We start from the raw sequence: 22,660 nt of genomic DNA, 5'->3' as shown, positions 1-22,660 counted from the left end.
CTGAAAAATTTCTGCGAATATTATCTTACCTTTTAAATTTTGTTTTATTTTCCATTATAAATAATTTTATTATGACATTCATTTGTTTCTCACTCTGAATGTATTTTTTATTTGTGTGATTTTGGCTTTTTTTAACAAGGGTAAAATTTCTTGATATGTTGTGGTTTTTTGGACTAAAATTTATGATTATTAGCTAAATACAGATGTAAATCTTTTAAGAGAAGAAGAACTTCCAGTTCATCCTATAGAATCCCCATTTCCAATCCTTTGTACATGATTGTTAAGTCTGGAAGCCTACTGAAAAATAGTTTTAAAACTGAGCTGAGAATTGGATATATGAGATGGTTTTGACTGACTTAACTGTAATAGTAAATGCTTTGTAACCAGGAGTAAAAAAACATGAGAAATTGTGAAAGCATATTTGGAAACTAACCTAATTCCTGCTTTTCCTCTGTTCAAAACACAGTTATGGGAGTTTAAACAAGGAAATCAAAGCTGGATTGGGTGGATGATGGACACTGAAAAATAATTCCTTCCATGTCCCCAGAGAATATACATGCTCATTGGTGTGAGATGCATTAGATGGGGAGCATGAAAGCCTTGTACTGTTCTCCTTTTACCCGTTAAAAAGGCATACAGAGAATTTAAATATCCTCAGTTATCAGTCAGACAGTGGTCGGGAACAATTAATTGTTTTATTGATTTCACTTAAATAAAAAAAAAAGGCTCTTAAAGCAAAGTGTTTCTTTAGGATACAAAATCAGCTCTCTTTTCCAAACTAGTAATTTTTAAATATTAAAAGAACATGACAGGCCAGCTAATTTTGTACAGATACATATATATATTTTAGTTCTACATCTGCTACAGTTTTCTGTTGCATAATTGATTTAATCTCTAATTTTACAGGAACGTTGAACTCCTTTACTGGACTCCGCATACATTTCTCCAGGGCAAAAACTGTCCTACTTTTTCCTCCTTAGTATCTGTTTAGTGCTGGGCCATTTTCCTCTGAAACTGTAAACTACCTTTGGTGAAAGAAACTAAGGCAAAGTTGGAATACAGTTTACGAAAACTTCTTGGGCACTTTTTTTTTCCCTACTTTTTTTTCCTCAATCTTTCCCATCCTTGCTGCACGATTACCCTGCAACTGGTGAAGGAGCAAAAAGGCAAAAACTGGTTGAGAAAGCAAATATTAATTCAGCCATTTAGGTATTTCTTTAAAATGAGATTCACACATATTCCCCCCCTAGTTTTCCTCCCATTTTCAGTGTCAGAGCAGCCATGGATATTTTTGTGGTGGGTTTGATGCTGTTTTGTCTTTATTGCAGGTTCTTTGCAATATCCCCTAGAAAGGGATTTAAAGCTGCTGTTCCTTCTTCGGGCTTCTGAAGGGATTTACTGTGATCGTCTGGAGGATATAAACGTCCACCCAGGGAGTATTGGTATGAAACATGTATTCCACGTTTCATAGGAAACTAATTTTTGATAATATCCAAATCTACTAGTGTTGAGACTGTTACTATGTTATTGTACAGATAAACCTCAAACAAAGGAACACATATTTTACAGCTAACATTTAATCTTCTGGGACATATCATCTATAAGAAAAGCTTCTGTATTTTGGATTTGTCCTCTGGTTTTGGATCTCTTTTCCAGAGAAGGGGAAAAAAAGTTAATTGTCCAGAAAGATAAATAATAGCCTCATAATTTTTTGTTCCTTTCATTCCTGGTGTTTTTACTGAATTAATTTACTTAGATAATTCCTTTTTTTAAATTTTTTGATTTTTTTTTTTAATGGTAGATATCGTTGTCTGCAATTACTTCAATTCTAATTTGTGCCAATGAGACTTCTCATTGGCACAAATGGTAAAATCCCCTCTCTTGCCTGTATATGCGATGGTAATTTTACTTTATTGAGGACTTATTGCTCCTTCACTTTGTATTTTGAGTGAAGGCTTTGTGCTGTTCTTACACTTATCATAAAATATAGAAATATACTTTAATAAATATAAAGATTTCCATATATTTGGCCATATATTTGGTTATTGCTTCAGTTCTTCTCAAGCCTCTCTTTCTTTAACCTTTGAAATCCTCCTTCTGTTCTTTCTTTTCTTTTTTTTTTTTCCCCAGGAGTTTATGGACAGGTGCAAATTTATAGTGCTTATCCGAAGATACCTTGGACACATCTGGGAACTAATGTTGCTCCGGGCAATGAAAGGTGGTATTTTGGTCAAATATGCTTTCAAATATTAAATTTTGGCTCCTGTTCCTATGACTTGTATTTAATATTCCTGTGAGTTGCATTATTCTTTCTCTTTGTGATGGGTTCTGTTTGAATTCTGTCTAGACAGAAAAAAAACAACCTAGGTAACAGAAAATTGCACCATGATGGGGAAGCTGATGATCTTTAAGGTTCCTTCCAACCCAGACTAACTTTAATTCTAAAGAAATCAAAATTCTAAGGATGAATCAAACTAAGACTTCCTTCCTTCCTTCCTCCCTCTCCTTCCTCTCCTTCCTCTCCCATTCAGCTAGCCCTAACAAAGCCTCATTGGAAGAGCTCCCATCAGGGTAGAGGTGTCAGCATTTCGGGAAATGATGGTAGAGATGAGCAGTGGAAGCACAAAGTCCTCACCAGTAAGGCTCATCTGTTGTGAGATCTCTCAGAGCTGTGTGTTCAGTGTAGATTAATTGTTTAGGAATTGCTACCTGATCCTGATCCAAACTGTGCAACTTTAGAATCACCCTCTGGAAATTCTTCTCCTCCCCTAGCTGAGATGGGAGATCAGAGTAATCAGATTCTGACTGAAGCATGCCAGTTAAACACTTGGATGAAATGGATCCAGTCTAGATCTGGGTTGCTGCCCAGATATTTTATGTGAAATATCATGAGGTGCTAAGATACAAGTGTTTGGAGTTAATGCATGCACATTAAATACAGCACAAAGAGTTGTTTCAGTTAAAAAGAAAGGAAAAAAACCCAAACAAACAAACCAAAACCAATGCCCTCTTTTTCATTAAAAATCTACCAAAAGCCAGCTTAGAGTTAATGTGGTTGGATACAGGACATAGGTAAAGCAGAGCTGGAATATGAAAGCTGAAGGAAAATGAAAGCTGAAGGAAGTGGATTTTATTGAAGGAGAGAAACTGCTCTATATCATTTTCCAGTGTGAATCAGCTCATCAGTTCAGGAAGGACTTTCCTGCCATTTCAGAAGATATGCAGTGATTCCTCAAAAAAAAAAAAAAAACCAAAACCCCCCCCCCCCCCAAAAAAAAAACCAAACAAAAAAAACCCCAAAACAAACAAACAAACAAACAAAAAAAAACAAACAACAAAAAACCCAGAAAGAAATTTTGGTGGATTTCTCTACTGAATATTCACAGATATTGTATCCTGTAAATGTTCGTCTGCAACCTACTCATTTTTGAAAAAAATATTGGGGAAAGAGATTCTGGAAAAACTTGACAACATCCCTTTAGGAATCTCCTTTCTCTCTGCACTTCTGTCATTCTAGCCTGCATGTGAGGCATTGTCTGAATTCACTCAGTGCCCTTTATCCTCAATAATTCCCTGAAGACTTTAGATCATCACCTGGCCAGCAGCAGTAACTCTGTAACAGGACAAGGTGTTTATCAAACAGAGATGAACACTGACCATTATGCATTTTGCTGTCACTAAACACTTTTATTTTCTTTACATGAAGCTAAAAATCCCCTGAACTACCAATATAACTTTGACTGTAAAAGGGGATCTTCAGTTCAAGATTAAAACAAATAAATGCACGACGCTGTGCAACGTTCAGTAGCCAGTAGAGTTTTAAGTGCTGGTGCCTAGAGGATGTTCAGCAACCAAATGAAGGATTAAGGTTCCTAAACAGATTGTTTCGGCCCATTTGAGGTGTCTTTGGGCTCTTTTGAGATGCTTTTGGTGTCCTTCCATGGCTTGCACATTTATCTCCCGGAGCACTTCAGGAACCAGTCCTATCTCCTGTCACATCTGCTGGCTGATATTTTAGATACCCTGGGATAACTCAGATATCAAGAGATGCTCTTGTTCAGGGAATCAAATCCTGATCAAAGTAACCAATTCAGAGAACTGAATTGCTTTTCTCCCACTACTGACTGCACCAACAAGCTCTGGTGGAAGCTTAGATGCCAAGTGCAGACAGCCACACGACCCTGCACGTGGTTGTTGTCTAAATGTAAAGTTGACTTTCAGCTCTGTAGAATATTCCTGGCACCAAAAATGATCTGATATGTCTTTTGGAGGCAGCTTGAGCTCTGAAATGCTGTACTGGAACTTTATATGTTGTTAATCAATGGTGTGAAGTAGATGCTTCAGGATTAATTTCCTCCCACATATTTCAGACATCTGTTTTTGCAGAAAGCCCTAAAGGGGCTTTTCCTACAGCATGGCCTGTGGACTTTTTTTTTTCTTTTTCAGATCTCCCTGAGCAAAACTGTTCATTTTTAATGAAATTTGTGAGCCTAACTCTCATAAGTGTAGTGACATTAAGTTTATATCATGGTGTTACAGGATTTTTGTAGAGGATGAAGTAGATTGGGATCAAGGTGGGGATATTGTGATCAGCTCTTCCTCCTATGAAGCCTACCAAGCTGAAGTAGTTACACTTAAAGAAGTCCATGGTCATAATATAAGAATACATGAACATCTCCTGCACAGGCACATTGGTAAGGAATTTTTCTTTCCTTTTTCTGAAAGTTTTCTTCTGAAGTATTGACTTTCCATTTCATATCTCAACAGGATCAATTCTACTTCCTTGTGGTGTCTTCATTTCTTTCTCCATATAGTTTTTTATCATGCTGATTGTAACATGAATTTCTGTGAAAATAATCAATTCACTGCTGAATTCTTTGGGAAAACTTTCTGGTGTTTCAAGTTGAGCTGGTTCACAGAGAGAGAAAGTAATTTTTTCTCTTTTAAAAGAAAAAAAGAAATGTAGGATTTTAGGCCCTTTGTACAATTTCTATGGTATGTCAAAAACCTGGAAAAGAATTAAACCCCAGCCTTTTTTCAAATTTCAAAATAATTATGTTAAAAAAGTTTAATAAACAAAATTGTATCAATTCCATAGCATGAAAACAATGTATTTATAAACTAATATCTAAAAAAAATAAAATCTGTGTATATCTATTTTCTGTGTAGATTGCATGGGATCTATATGTTTGTGGAAAAAGGGATGTACTATTAATACTTATTTACTTTTATTTCAGCTTATAAAGTAAATTTATTATAATCTATTTAAGAAAATCTAAAGAATTTTATTAACAGGTCAAATTCTGAACCTTCAAACCAAGGATTTTTTTTGTTCACATCAATATTTTTTCCAATTTGATCGTTATTCCACCCAGTAGGCACAGAAATTGAGTGTAATGGATAAAAAGGTCCAGAAATATAATGTTTTAAATGATAAATGTTTAAATATCTGAGCGAGTAATCAAAGCTTCACTTGGAACTGAGCTCTGTTCTGCAATTATCCACAGTGTTAATCAACAGTAGCCTCCATGGCACAGTTTTTTATGACAATGGCATTTTTCAAACAAAATGTGCAGTTCAAAGCATAGAACATCTAGACTTTATTTCCAGTAGTTTATGCATTTTAGGCCTTCCTTTTTAGCTGATGTAGATATAATGTGTCTTGAGGGGAAATTACTGCTTACCCCTTGAGTGATGCAGCAATTGTTAGACACAGCTGAAAAAAAAATTCTGATGGAAAAATTAAGGGGTAAATGCTGAGTTTCACCTTGGCAAATGTAGATACTTGCAGGAAATGTGAGCCAGTCACTCTTAGCACCCTTGATAATTAAAGCAGAAAAATACATACAATACATACTTCTCACTCATTTTTTATCTGCCCCTAAAGCAGGTATATAAAATACACAACAAATTGCACTTGAGATTTGCCTATTGCTCCACCATGCATAAAACCAGCCTGGATAACTGGTTAAAAATCACATCTTCATGTGTCTAAAATCACCTGAGATTAATCCAAGCTAGACAGCTGCATAAACTTGAACAGAAGTTTCTTTCAGAAAGGCATTGAAAAAATGCTTTCAAATCCTTTTAGAAAGCACATACAAGCAAAACTCTGTAGCAAAGAGGGTTTTGGCATTGACATTAGTCTGATCCTGAGGAAAATTCATGGAGATCAACTCTGCAGTGTGCTGAAGAGTAACTCCAGCACGCAGAGCTTGGAAAAAGTGAAGTGTGAACCTGTTCATTGCTTTGGCACCTGCACACCGCAGGGGAAAGGTTTAGCACCTCCTTGTTCTAAAAACGAGATATCTCAGTAAAATATAAGCACACAGTGAATATTTGATGGGCAGGTGGCCTTTCTGGTTTTGTGTCGATGCACGCAGATTGTGCTGGGGGTGAAACACACCTGAATGTCAGTGCAGATTCTGCAGAGGAGCTGTCAGGATTTATGTCCCTCAAAGCACTGGCTAATAGGTATGATAGACACTTATCACATTTGCTTTCTTGAAACTCCCCAGGGCATCCCCATGACACAGAAGATGGCAGAAGCATCCCTTTGGCCGCGGAGGTTGGGCTCCTCACGCGGAACGTGCAGATCCAGTCGGATGTGGCTTGTGCTGGGAGGATGCTGGTGGGACACTTCACAGGCTCCAGTGGGATGGAGTTTGAAGGTAGTTGAGATTCACCTGTCCTCATCAAGCACACCGGTTTTGCCCAAGAAAGAGGTACAGCAACATGTGAATCCATTCACATGAGCTATGAAAGTCAGAACAAGCTGACTGTCAGCAAGTATGAAACATGAGCACCACTAAAAATTCATTAAAATGGAAGATATTTTAGGAGGGGCTGTTCTGTGTTTTGTAAGGTTTTACTAAGACTTTTTATATATTTATTAACAAATACCCATCAGTACAATACACTGACAAAGTACCTGCTGTTATATGTGAGACTGTTGTTAAGGTGGTTGTCCTTACTTGTCCTTATGTAATATAAGCTTTTATTTCACTCCATTTATTTCATTGCAGGTGCTCTTCAACTCTTAAATGTTCAATTTTTGAATTTTGGGCCTCCTCAGCTTTCTGCCATTGAATTCAGGAATGTATCCCAGGGGTCCTCAGTGGTGTCATCCAGCTTCAGTGGCAGCTGTGGAGCTGGCATTAAAGCAGTCAAGAGCAGAGGAATCTTGTTGCACGATAATGTGGTGTTCAACACCACTGGACCTGGCATTGATTTGGAAGGGAAAAATCACTCCCTCATCAGGAGCCTTGTTATTCTGAGCAGGCAGCCAGCAGGTTCATTAAACTGGGTTGCTGGCATCAAGCTGAACCTGGCCACTGGTGTCTCCCTTCATGGCAATGCTGTGGCAGGATCCGAGAGGATTGGCTTCCATGTCAGGGGCCAGGACTGTTCACTAGCTGGAGAATATTGCAGCGGAAATGTGGCCCATTCGAGTCTCCACGGCGTTCACCTCTACCAGGAAGATGGATTTCAGACCTGCACTAGGATCACAGGTTTTCTGTCCTATAAGAATTATGACTATGGTGTCATGATGCATCCTGGAGGCAGCATTATTGTGGAAAACGTGGTGCTGGTGGACAACACTGTGGGACTCCTGGCAATGGTGCACTGTGCCTACACCGAGCAATGCTACACGGGGAAAACATTCATAGAACTTAAAAACTCCATCATTGTCGCAACAAGCTCGACTTTTGACTGCCTCAGAGACAGGATCAAGCCTCACTCAGCTGATCCAACAGCTCAGGACCGACCTCCACTCTACCCTCTAAGAGGCCGTGTTGGGATTTTATGGCCCACATTTAGCACCGCTCCCAGCCAAAGGCCAGAGCATCCCTGGCACAAAACTGGGCGTTGTCCAAAAGCCCTGGGAATCATGAAGCTGAAAGGTTGGTCATCTGCCTCTACTGGCCAGACTATTCTGTCACTGCTTTTCTTTACTAATTTCATTTTTTACAGTTGAAGTTTTAGCCTCCCACAGATGGACTGTTGGAGAAATCAGAACCTCAGTGAAATTGATTACACAATTCGTCTACAACTTGATACTGTTTAATTAAGAAAAAAATATTATTTGATATTTTTCACTTCCCGAATCTACTGCAGGATAATGGTTGCCCCTAGAAGCTGTGGCTGCCCCATCCCTTGAGGTATTCAGGGTTGGGTTGGACGGGGCTTGAATCAGCCTGGGATAGTGGAAGACTCCCCTGCCCGTAGCAGAGGGTTGGAATGAGATGATATTTAAGGTCCCTTCCAACCCAAACCATTCTTGGATTCTATGATTCCATGATAATTATGTTTCATGCTAATGTACAGATTCTACCTCACACATACCTTCCTTCTGTGTTACTTTTCCAATTGATTCATCTCTCTGACCCACAGTTGCCTCCACCTAAATAAAAATACCAAATCTGAGAAGTGAATATCATACTTTGGATAGAATTGTCACAGAACATAAGAACTATAACTCACAGAAACAGTTATGACCTTTATTGGTATAAGAGCTTGTACAAGAGGAATAGAAGTCTCTTATGTATCCTGGATCTTTGTTTCAGAATAATTTTTCAGTCCCCAGAGCAATATTTGAGTATATCAGAACCCTGATAGCTGCTTGCAATAGTGGGATCTAAATACCCCACTACTTTTCATGTCTTTACTCCTCGCTGCTACTTACTTTTGCAAGAAAATTCATTATCCCCTTTTTACTGAGGAGTAAGAGAGATAGAGAAAGACAAATAGACTTGTGCAGAATCTCACAGAAAATTCATGGCATAATATGGATTTTGGAGCTGCATAAGAGTTGAGAGTCAGAGCCAAGTATGTGTCATCACACCCTGCTTGTTTTATATTAATCTCTGGCAAGTAGAAAAATCATCCAAGGCAGGTTGTTATTTAACTGGTTCTTACTTATTCAAATGAAAATGTATAAAATACTCTTGCTTTTTGTTTTCTCTCTCAGTTATTATTTCTGTGATTTCATTTCCTATGGTGTGACTTGGTTTGTATCAATTTAGGATGTAAATTAGTTGCAAGTATTCTAAAGCCACATGAAGATCTATGAAAAATGCTATTATTGTGATTTAAAAATAATTTGCCCATATATATATATGGGGGCCACGTTAACATGGAAAACATCACACCAAAAAAAAAAAAAAAAAAACAACAACTTTCTTATCTCTAATTATGGCACTCTTTTAACCACTTTTCCTTGATTGATCTTCTCTTAATCTCTGGCAGAAGTCACCTTTACTGGTTTTACACAGAGTTGCTACAGTGAAGACAGGGATGTCTGTATCATGTCAAATGCTGATCATTTAGGCATCATGCCTCTCATCACAGCAGAGACATCAAGGATGTTACATGTCAGTGAGAAGGACAAGTTCTACTTTTATCCAACAAGGTAAAATGCTTCATTCTGAGTTATCTTAAAAAAAAAAAAAAAAACAAAAACGCAAACACCTACAGCTTTGGAACTATCCTCCCCTCATATCTGCTTTTGTACTGCTCCTGTCTGACAAAAATGAGCAAGCTCCAACATCAAACAAACATGCACAGAAAAATAAAAATACAGGAAAAAAAAAAAAAAAAAAGGGAATGGAAAAATACCACCAAATTTAGTTTAGGGCAATCTTTTATAATTTGAGTTTTGAATTCCATCAAGGTGCATCTCTGGATGAATCCTCTTGGATTTCTTCTTTTCCTGACATTTATGTAGCAAAACAAGCCTCACATATCCCATCTCCTAAACCCCCATCCTGAGCATCTCTGACTTCTCAGCCTCAGGCTTCAGAAAATGTCAGGACCTCCAGGAAAAAAAACCCTGAGACAGGGAATGTCCTTTTGGTCGGGGAAGCGTGGCTTGATTTGTGCCCATGAGATCACATCAGAAATGTTGATCAGTACCAGGCAGGCTGTGAGATGTCAAATGATTGCCAGAACTGCTCCTGCCCAGGGAGAATATCATCTGTGAGGATTGAGGAGGGAGGGGAGAACTTCATCTGTAACCTTAAGTCACTGCTGGTTGCAGAGGTTTAGACATACCACATCCAATAGAAACCACATGCCTATTTATTTATTGCAGCCACTGAACATGATGCAGAGGCTATGTCAGGAAAGCCTTGAAGTAGCAAAAAAATATTCCAGCATGGACTCCACTTGCCAGTCAAAAATAATTGGAGGTGTCCCACACTGCTGTGTTTAGAGCCCCTCCAGCCTTCTGCCAGAATTTCTTATTTTATTCTATATTTTTGCTTTTTGCTCTGGGCATTAGTTTGCGTGTAGATTTCTGAGCCCTGTCCAGCTTGTCAGCTCCCATTATGTTTCACTCTTGTATCCATCCCACAATATTCTGCTGGTAGTGAGCTGCTGAATACCCGGTCCACTGCAAGAGCTGGTGGTTTTCAAATGTGAGGAATGCACGTGGGTTACTGAAGTCTTCCTCGGGAGGCTGCTGAGCCTCTGAGGGTGGTAACATCTCCCAGTGCTCCTCATGCAATATCTGCATGCATTTGTTTAATCCACCTTTGCAGCTGCTGAGCTTGATCCAGCATGTGTCTGCATTGTTCTGCTTCAGCATCCCGAAGGGATGTCTTGATGGATTTGTCCTGTCAAAGAGAAGATGAGCATTGCCTTGGAGCAAGAAAGAAACAGAAACATCAGAGAATAGAGCAAATCCATGAAGAACTTTGCTTGTACTACTGGTAGACCTAACCAGCAGAAATGCTGGATGTGCTGAGAGATGGCCAAGAACTGATCTGTCAGGATCAGAGGAGTCTTTGTTCTCTGCCTCTTTTGAGCTTGGTTGATTGGGGGAATTGGTCTTTTTGTTCCTCTGCCCTTACTGCAAATCTCTGCCTATACCTGTTTGCCCCATTCAAGGTACCAGCAATCAGATTTTCTCAGCCTGAGACCAAAAAGTTCTGCATTTTCTTCAAGGTTTAATGTGTAGTAATCTGAAAATATCTCCATGGACTTTGCTAGAGTACAAGTCTTGTTATCATATTGAATTCTGCCATGGGTGTGAGATGCTCAGTTCACCAGTTCATTTAAGCTGTGTTGAACCTTTAGTCAATCTGCAATTGAAAGCAATTCAGCTCTCTACATGTTAGTGTTCCAAAAATTAAGCATGTTATTTAAACACACTGACCTTCTTCTATAGTCAATATAGACCCTTGTTTAGGAAATGATTAGTCTCAACTCTTATATTTGTTTCAGTGAGATGAGTTTCTCTCAACACACCTGTGCTGTTACAGGTACCTTCCTCTCTGGCAGCCAGTAGTTAATGCCTTACACAGAAATTTATAGGCTTTTCTGGCTGTTCCAAGCTACTAATAATAATGTTACCTTTCCTACTAACCAGTGTGCAAACCTCTGAAGACACCATGCTCCCCGAAAAGAGATGCAAAGGCTCAAGGAAAGCCCTTTTCAAGGATTTGGATGGAGGTGTCCTGCATCTGGAGCCACCTGTCTCTGTTTTCCCCAAGTCAGAATTTGAATGGACACAGTTCTACTCAGAAGCGGGTAAGTGCCTGTGCTGGCAGGAGTGTTTGCAAAGTTGTGCAGAAATTTGAGCCATGAGATGTGATTTTCCCTGAGACCTGCAACTGAGGTTGAGGTCATGGTAGTCCCAATCTGTGTGATTCCTTTCCAGGCAGGATGTAGTGAATTGTGCTGTAGAAGTCTGGAGTGACTCAGTGTGCAGCTTGGTGCCCACCAGTGCCGCTCTGCCTACTTGCAGTATCATTTCACCCCGCATCCTTACCCTCTTTATGGTCTGACTTGCTAGATTGAATGGTAGAAAGAAATTTTTTCCCTGTGAGGGTGGTGAGGCCCTGGCACAGGTTGCCCAGAGAAGCTGTGGCTGCCCCTGGATCCCTGGAATTGTCTAAGGCCAGGTTGGGCAGGGTTTGAAGCAGCCTGGGCTAGTGGAAGGTGTCTCTGCCCATGGCAGGGGGTGGAATGAGATGAGATTTGAGGTCCCTTCCAACCCAAACCATTACTGGTGATTCCATTATTGGTGATTCTACCTGCCCTTTGCAAAGTCCTCTGAGAGCATTGAGGGGCACATGCCATAAAAACACCACAAAACTCCAAAATATTACCAATAATTGGCCCTGCAAGGATTTTCATCCACATCCCACTGAGGAGATAATCAAGTTGAAAACCCACTCCAGAAGTTTGACAACTCCTTTCTGTTTAAAAAAGGCCCATTCTGCTCAGTAACCACTTTCTGAAAGCTCCCACAGCAAGGCTCCATTCTCATCCTGATTAAAACTCGGCTCTCTGATTCCAAATAAACTCTTTAATTACAATTAGCATTCCCTGTGCCTGCTGCTGATGGTGGCCATTTTGCTGTAGAGATGCATCGTTTGTAACTCTGCCGGTATGGGAGACTGATGGGAGGGACTTGTAATTAATCCTGTTTTTCTTCACACTCTGAAACTGATTAAACACAAGAAGAACTTTAAACAAAAGGTGTAAAGCTTTTCCTCTAAGGATCCCGCTCTAGCTGGCTGCTTAAAGGGTTGATTTATGTGTTGTCTAGATGCAAACACTGATTTTTATTGTACCTTTTCCACCCTAATTATGAATCACATCCAAGCACTAATGCTCTGGTACTATTACCACTTAGCACCTGCATATTAATGAATATATTTGCATACAAAACCTGGATTTTATTCAGATTCCCACCATTTTTAGCACCTCCTAGCACACAGTCATAGGTATAGGAGGAATCCTCACAATCTAAAGTACACTGAGGGTACAACCTTCACTCCATAGGGTTTATCTCCTTGTGAAATGGAGGTACCAGTATATGATAAATGCTGCCTGCCTCTGAAGCTATGACCAAATTACTGTGGTTTTCTTTGCTGCCCGAATCAGAATGGGAATTTTTTTCTTCTTCCCTTCCCAAATGTGTGTTAAATTCCTCTACATTTCTCTGACCTATGGTTCATTTTGTCTTGAGGTTGACATTTGGGACCGCACAACTTGATGATAAGGTGAATTTGTGGCTGTCTTCTTCCCTTCTTCTCTTTCTGCAAAGTTGTAAAACTGAGTATTTTTCACAGTGCAATGCAGGCTCCCAGGATAGACAAACTGGAGAAAAAGCGCAACTTTCCTGCTCCCACTTATCTCAGAGAAATTATCATCCCTCCTGTGCTCGAGGCCAGACCATGAGTTCAGTTCTGAACTCCTCACTGCAAGAAAGACATTGAGGGGCTGGAGTGTGTAACAGGAGGGAAAGGAGCTGGGGAAGGGTCTGGAATTTAAGTCTCATGAGCAGCAGCTGTGGGAGCTGAGGTTCCTTAATCTGGAGAAAAGAAGGCTCAGGGGACTCTCTACAACTCCCTGAAAAGAAGGATTGGCCTCTTCTCTCAGGAAATTAGTGATAGGTCAGGGGGAAATACCCTCAATCTGCACCAGGGCAAATTCAGGTTGGGTATTATGAAAAATTTATTTCCAGAAAGAGTGGTCAGCCATTAAAACAGGCTTTCCAGGACAGGGTGAGGCCGCCATCCCTGGAATAATTAAGAAAACCAAGATGTGGCCCTTTGTGATATGGTTTAATGGGCATGGTGGCATTCACTCATTTATCATGGGCTTGATGACCTTGGAGGTCTTTTCCAGCCTTAATGATTCTGTAGGGACAGATTCCCTTTTTCTTCAAGGTCTGTGAAGATGGTGGTGCTGTCACAGAATTATGAAATCATAGAATGGCTTGGAAGGGGCATTGGAACAGGATGAACTTTCAGATCCCTTCCAACCCAAACCAGTCTGTGATTGAATGATTCTATAATAAATATAAATACTTATGTTCCCTTCAAACTTCCAGTTTGGCCAATCAGATTGAAATTACTGTCCCTCAGCCATTTTCAGATACTCTGATTATTCTGTGGGGAGCAAACCAAAACACTCAGTAGACTTCAGGGACAAAAAAGCCATGGAGATGTTTCATCAGAATAAGGAATATCCCAGGGAAGAAGTTGTGAAAGCCATAACTGAGGCACAAGGGATCATTCAGAATTATATTGATGTTTCCGGATTCACATGATGTCTTTTATTGAAGATGTAATTGAGATAGAATTTATGAAATTTATTATTTCTATACCCACTTTTTCCCCCTTTTGTTTTCCCAAACTTTTATCACTGACTTTGGTCTTTGCTCATAGACCAAGCTTTTTATTGTAACTCTCTTAAGAAGCAGAATTGTTCACTTCAAAATGAAATTTTAGTTTTCTGGATAAACCGCAGAAATTTAGAAAAAAAGAACAAAACAGGAGGGAACAGATCCAAGATTTTTGTTGCTATTATTATTTCTACTGCAAGAAAAAAGGAGTAACAACAAAAGTGGGTTTGAGTCCAACAAAGCATAATTACTTTTTAATATGAGAGTCTTTTTTATCTTTTTTTTTGTCTTTTAAATATAATACTTCAAAAGTTTAAAATTAAATGTTTTCCAACACCCTCCTCCCTAAATAATTTATGAGGAACTTTCAAAGTACCATTTTTTGAATTATCCAAAACAATTTAATGAGTTTAACATGAATTTGTAATTATTTAAATCTCTTTGAGCTGCCATTTTTGGATGACAAAATGTTTTTCTCCTAAAACTCGTGTCTAGAGCAAGCCTCTTGCAAAAGAGCTTGGGGCCAGGCCTGGAGCACTAAATGGTTCCATGATAGAGGAAATACCAGAATCATAAGCTGTACAGCAGAGTTAGCTATAAACAGGAGTGTCTTGTTGGGGAATTAAGGATAAGCGAACAGTTTGTGTATTCAACTGATTCCTGTATCCAGGTTAAAACCCCAACTCAGCAAAGGGCAGCTGATACAGCCATCCTTGTCTAGCTGAAGGATCAGCCAGCTGCTGGCTTTTTGCAGTGTTCATAGGACTCTGTTATCACAGTTCCTAAATCTGTAATCTGGGATGACTCCCAGAGCCATCAAAGTTCATTGTCTTCCCTTGGTAGGAATGCAGGTAGAAGATCCAGCTGTCCCCACTTCTGTTGTTTCCAGTGTTGTCATAGAATTTTGGAATGGTTTGGGTTGGTCTGATTCCATCTCTTGTCATGGGCAGGGACAACTTCCACCAGAGTTTACTAATGTCCCCTCCACCGAGCGAAGAGAGATTGACTCATTACATGGGTAATACACAGAAATGGAGAGATGAAACCAAGGCTTTAAAGTTTTAGTCTTGAGCCTGCAGACATGTTTTCTTCCTGATGACAGATACATCCTAGGTATAATTTAAGGCAATTTGGACTGAATAATCATAAAATTGTAAAGCAGACCAGGTTGGAAGTGGACTCAAAGGCTCATCTGGTCCACCCTTCTTTGGGAAAGGAGCATTATCTGGCACCCTGTCCCACTGCATTTTGGAAACCTCAGTATGAGGATGTGATGGAGACTCCACCATGTCCCTGGGGAGTTTGTTCCAATAAACCATGGAATCACAGAATGGTTTGGCTTGGGAGGGACCTTAAAGGTCACCTTGTTCCATCCCCCTGCCATTGGCGTGGACACCTTCCACCAATCCACCTTGCTCCAAGCCCGGTCTGACCTGGCCTTGGACACTTGCAGGGATGGGACAACTACAACACCCAATGATTGCTATCACTGTGAAAAAACTTATTTCTTATATTGAGATGAGATCTTTCTTGGTTCAAGCAGTACCTGTAGCCCATTGTCTTCCCCATGTGTGTCCTTGTGAAGAAAGAGCCTTTCTCCTTTATCTCCTTTATCTACCTTGTAGCTTCCCTGTAAGTACTGGAATATTGTGATAGGATTCTCTCCTGAGCCTTGTCTCCAGTGAGAACACACCTAATCCTTCAGCCTTTCCCCACAGGAGAGGTTCCCCAACTTTTTCACCAACTTTGTGTCTTTCCTTCAGTCCTATCTGATTCTGATTTACTGGGGGACAATGAAGCCCTGGACTATCTGGTGTATATTCATGCAACTTTTTCTTTCTGTTGTAAATGTGATCCTTGCATTTTGTGTGAATAATTTAATTTATTTTCTACTTTACCACCTGACAACTCCTTGTAAGTTCTTTGGATACAGTGAAATTTAGGTCCATAATACCTCTGTGGGGTAGACATTTATTTTGGCACTAGTTTTCCAGGAAGAGGAGAGAATTTGTAACTTGCCCAAGGTCAGTCATTGAATTAAAAATTTTCCTTCCAGAACCCTGACAGCCAGACCCTGAATCTAAAAATACCTCAGCCTGTTAAAGTAGGTGGAACTTTAGGGTTGCATTGACTAGAATAAGCCCAAAGTGCATTTTACATAGCACTTTTTTTCTGAAAAAATATTCCTGGACTATATTTTGGGACATCACTGAACATTGCTCAGTAGTCTTGCTTACTCTCTAGAGGTAATCATTACATTTTCTAAATCATAAAGAGGAAAGTGTTTAATATGTAAATGCTGTTCTGAAGAAAATTATGGAGACATGAAACACTCAATTTTATGAAAAACTATTCAAAAACTCTTTGAATTGTAACACTGAAGTTAAAAGTCATAAATGAATTTACAGAAATTTGCTAAGTTCATCAGAAGTATGATAAAATGTCAGATGTAGGTAAAAACTATAACTTGGGTTATTGGTCGAAGATTTTTGTACAATTTTCTTTCTTCTGGTACTTTTAATTATTGAATAAAAATCTCAAATAATAGTTGGGAAAGCATAGAATTTTGAGACACAGGCTGGCAGTATAAGTTAAGGCTAAAGCTGGGTGAAAATGTTGACAATAAATATTTAATATTCTAAGGAATATGATTAGCCACACTAGCTATGCGTAATTGTAGTCGGTAATTAAAGATGTCTGAGAAGAAAATGCAGGCTTGGTAGCTCTGCATGGAATGAAACAAAGCAATATCAGCATTGTTTTCCTCTGGAGCTTTTTTGCTGTTGCTGTTCACAAATAGAAATTTGCTTTTTCTGCAATAAATGGCCCATGCAAAATGGGTTGGAAGTAGCAATGGAGGACATTAAAAGAGCTCTTACCAAGCTATTCTTTCATAAAAACCAAACCTAATATGATCAGAAAATGCTTGTAATTCTTAATTTTCCTGAAAACACATCTCCGGTAAAGATTTCAGCAGACTTTAATTAAGTTGAGACCAAAGCAGAGAATAAAGTTGGGAGGATTTTCGTAATGCTCATGGGAGAACAAAGTTTAAAGTAATCCAAAGGGAAATTACGTTATTTTTATATCTTTGATGTCTATGTGGTGGCTCATCGGGTGAGATGGTGGAACACGCTGAATTAAAGAATCATCTCTGCCAACTTCAGTGAGGGACAATTCTGTGGGTGGAAAATCCACCAGTTGGGAAAGAAGATAGAGCAAGGAATGAATGGCTTTACACTGACAGAGGGAAGGTTTAGATTAGAGATATGGAAGAAATTCTTCTCTATGAAGGTGCTGAGGCCCTGGCACAAGCTGCCCAGTGAAGCTGTGGATGCCCATCCCTGGAAGTCTCCAAGGCAAATTTGGACAGGGCTTGGAGCAACCTGGGATAGTGGAAGGTGTCCCTGCCCATGGCAGGGGGTGGAACAAGATGAACTTCTTTGTGTCTTCCAGCAGAAGCCAGTCTGTGATTCTGTGACCTGGATGTCACCGTGAGACTTGCTTAGGGGACAGCTGTGCCAGTGAAAATCACTCCTCTACATGATTTCTTTTGGTAAATCAGGGAGGAACTGGGCACAGTTGGGGACGTAGCAACAAGGTCAGCAGTGGGGCTGAGGTGGCCATCCACATGTCCATTTTGAAATACTATAAATTGCTTTCACTCACAGTCTGGGTTTCAGACTCTAATAAACAGCTATTTTTCTTTTCAGAGTTGCTTTTTCCTTATTTCTGAATCCAGGATGTGTGAGATGAAGTGCATTGTTCATTTTCCATGGGATCAGCACAGAGCAATGTATATACACACACACATCTGTATATGTAAAATTGTATAAGCCTATCAAACCCTATTTCCTTGTTCCCATCAAACAAGGGTAACAAATTTTTTTCTCCTGATGAAGCCAAAAAAACCTTGGGCAAACCCCACTATTTTGTAAATTTATTGCTGTAAATAGAGTTTAGCTTTTTGTGCCACCCTTTCTTCTTCTTTTCTAAATTCCTCAGGTTCTTTCAAACAGTCATGCACTGATGTTCAGCTGCATAAAATGTAAAATATGTATACATATCTATTAGGAATGATTATCCAAATGAATTTTGGAAAAACTGATTATAAAGTCAGGTCCCTGACAATGGGAGATAACCTTGCCCCTTAGGATAGCAATCCTTTTTGAAGATGTGCCAATAAATAGTTTGTGCCTACTCTTGCTGTCAGAAATTCCTGGCTTCTCCTTTTAGCCTTAATCCCTGAGGATAAAAGAGCAGGTTTTTAATTTTTCAAACTCAGCTCCTGTATTTAAGGAGCTGCTTAAAAAAATGCCACCATTTTTAGAGTTTGTGAGATCTTGGAGAGCCTGTTTGTTTCTCTGCGGGCTCAGTACCCCCAAAACACCACGTCACCTTCATTTAGGATTCTAGTTATGGATTTGAAACCCACCTCTCTCCCCTTCTGTATATAAATGTTGTCTGAAACACAAGCAAAAGTTTTTTTATCATGGGCATGATGAAGCTTCTGTTTCAATGTAGTGTTTCTTAAACTGTGATTATAAAGCATTGGTGGTCCATGAAAACTGAATGGACCTACTAACTGATGGACTTACTAATCATGGATTTATTTAGGAAACTGACAGTTAAAGGTCAAAGGAATTATTAGGCATGTGAAAAACAGGTGATATGAGGAATAACTGGAAAAGCTGGGTGCCTTGCTCTTGAGAAAAGGTGGAAGAGAGGTTTAGGAACAGCCTTCAAAAACATGAGACTGCTGGGGATTGGAGAGAAATAAATTGCTCTCACAGTCTGTGGAACCAGAAATAATGGTCTGAAGTGTCATCAGGATAATTTTATGTGTTGGGAGGAAATGTTGAAATAGAGAAACATGGGCATAGCTTGCCTGAGTGAGTTGCAGAGTCCTCATCAATGGTAACATCCTTAGATAATCAGATACAGATGATCCTTTCCTGAGTAAGTAGAGGATGGGTCAAATAATTTCAAATAGCCCTTTCAGCACCTATTTTAAAAATTCTGAAAGGATATTCATGGCCTGCAGGAATCTTTGAGGTCTGACAGTGATATATGGGTCCAAAGGCCAGGGCGTTGTAGGAGGAAGATTTGGTAATTAAGACTCTCTAAATGCTTCTGATGAAGACAAAGAGTGACCACTGGGGAGGAAAGGGATTGTCTGTCAACCCACGTGCTTGGTCCTGGTCATTTAGTCTGCCTGTTCTTGTGGAATGCCAGTGAGCCTGAAATTGTGTGCAATATGTAAGTCTAGAGAAGAGTCTCATAGAAAATGGTGTCCAGGTTGTGAGTGGAGTTTACAGGGAACCAAAACTGGCACAGGTTGCCCTGAGAAGCTGTGGCAGCTCCATCCCTGGAAATGTTCAAGGCCAGGCTGGATAAGGTTGGGAGCAACCTGGGATAGGGAAAGGTGTCCCTGCCTATGGCAGGTGGTTGGAACGAGCTGATCTTGAAAGTCCCTTCCAACACAAACCACTCTATGAATCTATTCCTTATCTGGGACCTCTCCTCAAAGTTCAGACATCCTTCATATTCTCCCAAGGAACTGTTACATTCTTATTTATCATTCCTTTTGGTTTTGGTGATGCCCACAAATCTGAGTCAGTCTTACAATATACCACCCAAAAATTTTCCAGCATCTTCTGGAAGAATCACAGAACAATTTGGTTTGGAAGGGACCTTAAAAATAATTTTATTCCACCCCCTGTCTTGGGCAGGGACACCTTCCACAATCCCAGGTTGTTCCAAGACCCATCCAGCCTGGCCTTGGACACTGCCAGGGATGGGGCACCCATAGCTTCTCTGGGCTGTCTGTGCCAGGGCCTCCCTACCCTCACAAGGAAGAATTTCTTCCTAATATCCAATCTAAACTTACTGTATTTCAATTTGACTCTATCCCCCCTTGTCTTGTCAATCCATGCTCTTGAAATATTCTTTCTCAGTCTTTTTTGTTGACACACTACAAGTACTGGAAGGCACAATTAGATCATCTCAAAGCTCTGTTCTCCAGGCTGAACAATCCCAATTCCCTCAGCCTTTCCTCATAGCAGAGGTGCTCTATCGCTCTGATCATCCTGATGCTTCCTCTGGAGTTGCTCCAACACCCCCATGTCCTTCCTGCGCTGGAAATCCAGGCCTGGAAGCAGCTCTGCGGGTGAGGTCTCCCCTGAGCGGGGCAGAGGGGCAGAGTCACTTCCCTTGATCTGCCACGCGTGCTGCCTTTGGTGCAGCTGTAGCAGAAGCTGCTGATATTAAAAGTCAAGCTAGAATGTGTCAGGAAAAACAGAGGGAGTGGAGAAGTGACTTGCTCCAGTGGGGCAGTGATGGAACCAAGGACAGCATCTACATGGAACACCCTCTCCAGACTTCCTGGCTGATACCTTTAAGGAGGCAAGTTGGTTGTATTTATTCAATTTAAAAAAAAAAAAAAAAAAAAAAAAAAAAGAAAAAAAAAGAAAAAAAAAAAAAAAAAGAAATGTGTATTTCATCCTGCAAGCACAACTATATTATTTCCTTTAGATCTTAGAGACATATTTATAATCCAACCAAACTGCTGAGTGGGAGTTTGCAGAGGTTTACAGGGGAAGCACCACATTTTGCAACAATTAATTTTGCAGAGGAAGCAGCCTGTTTAAAGATGCCTGTGGCAGTCACTAAAATATGTGTTGTTTTTCAAGGCCACCAGACACACAGTTGGCTAGGTTGGCTAATAAACAAAACAACAATGAAAAAAAAAAAAAAAAAAAAAAAAAAAAAAAAAAAAAAATCAAACCAGCCTCATGGGGTTTGCAGGAAGAAGGGATGAGAAATAAAATGAATAATGCTCACCTGCTAGGGGTGGGTGATGACTATAATTGTGTAGCCCCCAGCAGATCCCTGCAAGGGTTAAAAATGACAAAGATATTAGTTGGTGACTGCTAAGATTGTTGGTTTGAAGCTTTGGGCAAAACACAGACTGTTATTTACCGGACTTGGTCGATTTACTTCTTAATGCAATAATGACCTGTGAAATGAAACGTGAGCTAGACAATTGTTCCTCATTGTTTCCAGTAAAACATCCTTTCATACCCCATTAAACCACCATTAATTCCATTTGAAGGAGAAGCAGGCACAAACACCAAGGGATAGCTCTCTTTTCCTCTTTTCCTCTCTTTATGGGACTGATCAAGGCATGTGGATGGAAAAGCAGCTTTCTCACCCATTTTAGAGGGTGTTGGGCAGCCTGCGGGGGACACATTTTTGAACAAACACTGCAGAGATCTGTTGGAATGGCACCTAGTGGATCACATTCCTGAGTTTTGCAGAACGTATCAGGAAATCCGGCTAACAGTCAATTTATTGGTGTTTATACATCATGTTTCTGTCTCTTTTTTTTAAGTTGGGCTTCTTCAAGCATGAGATTTATGTAATCATGCAGTGTATGTGCAGATATATATGTGTGTTATTTCCCTCCCAGTCCTTTTAAAAACATTTTCAATTTTAAACAAAAGTAATAGAATGGTAAGTCCTCAAGGTAATAGATTCCTACAGGTGTAAAAAAGTTTGGGTCTGTGAAGAAAAACTCTGAGTGAACGTTTTTGTCCCCCAAAGTGGGTTATCCATTTAGAGTCCTTTGGCTACCAAGAAATGTTCTCTGGAGAGAAACTCCAGTTTTGTACCTCAGCTAAAGAAAGAAACTTTTGCTTGCTGGTTTAGGGCTGGGAATCCAGCTGTGTAGTGTAGCACTTGTTCCACTCGGTGTGGAGTTGTTCTTCACCTCCTGATTCTCCTCTGCTGTGGCATTGAAAATGTGTTGATGTGGCACTGAGGGACACGGTTTAGAGGGATTTTGTGACCTTACATTTACAGCTGCACTTGATCTCAGAGGTCTTTTCCAAAGCCAAACCTCCACAGCCTTCCCAACCAGTAACCAAATTGTCTTCTTGCTGCCGTTATGCCTTACCTGAAACCTAGACCAAGGCATTTAATCAGTTCTTTGGCAGGTGTTGTCCACCTGCAAGGAGGCTGCCATGGATCAATGGCTTTGATCCAAGAGTACCACTGATTTTCATGCAATCACAGTTTGACAGCTTATACTGTAACATTCCATCATATTTGCTCTTTCTTTTTACTTGCTTCTATTTTTATATTTTATTTTATACTCTATACTTTAATGTTATTTGCTACAATAGATGCCTTTCTTTTTCTGTGATAGATTTATGCCTGGGGAAAGATTTTGTCTGAAAGTTTGCTCAGAAATGGTTCAGCTGCAATGAACAAAATGAAGCTTTCTTCTGTTGTGTGTTAAAAACAAATCTCTAAGCCTTAGAACCTCTAGCCTTGCAATAGAGGTTGGGGGTTATCAGGGAAACAACTCCGTGGTCAGTGAATTATTTTCTATGTGCAGTCCTTGTGAAAAACAGTGTCCAGAACTATTTATGAAAATAAATTGCTTAGATTCATTATCTTCTCATGTTCTTTGAAAGTTCTAAGCCTTGTCTATCGCTTGTGAAAATTTCAGTTCCT

The 22,660-nt window shown here is 39.8% G+C and overlaps 1 protein-coding gene across 1 annotated transcript in view; it reads left to right on the top strand.

The window, feature by feature from the left end:
• Positions 1-22,660, top strand: part of PKHD1 (PKHD1 ciliary IPT domain containing fibrocystin/polyductin) — a 237,622-nt gene that overhangs the window by 159,094 nt on the left and 55,868 nt on the right. The window contains exons 52-58 of the mRNA XM_041426139.1: positions 1,329-1,442; positions 2,131-2,218; positions 4,540-4,694; positions 6,519-6,671; positions 7,026-7,904; positions 9,250-9,412; positions 11,372-11,532. Of these exons, the coding sequence (XP_041282073.1) occupies positions 1,329-1,442; positions 2,131-2,218; positions 4,540-4,694; positions 6,519-6,671; positions 7,026-7,904; positions 9,250-9,412; positions 11,372-11,532 (1,713 nt within the window). The remainder of the gene's footprint in view (positions 1-1,328; positions 1,443-2,130; positions 2,219-4,539; positions 4,695-6,518; positions 6,672-7,025; positions 7,905-9,249; positions 9,413-11,371; positions 11,533-22,660) is intronic.

Source organism: Onychostruthus taczanowskii, unplaced genomic scaffold (genome assembly GCF_017590055.1).
Source record: "Onychostruthus taczanowskii isolate IOZ18803 unplaced genomic scaffold, ASM1759005v1 scaffold90, whole genome shotgun sequence".
NCBI classification, from domain to species: Eukaryota; Metazoa; Chordata; class Aves; order Passeriformes; family Passeridae; genus Onychostruthus; species Onychostruthus taczanowskii.
The sequence above is the reverse complement of the archived record's forward strand: the minus strand, read 5'-3'. Positions and strand labels throughout refer to the sequence as shown.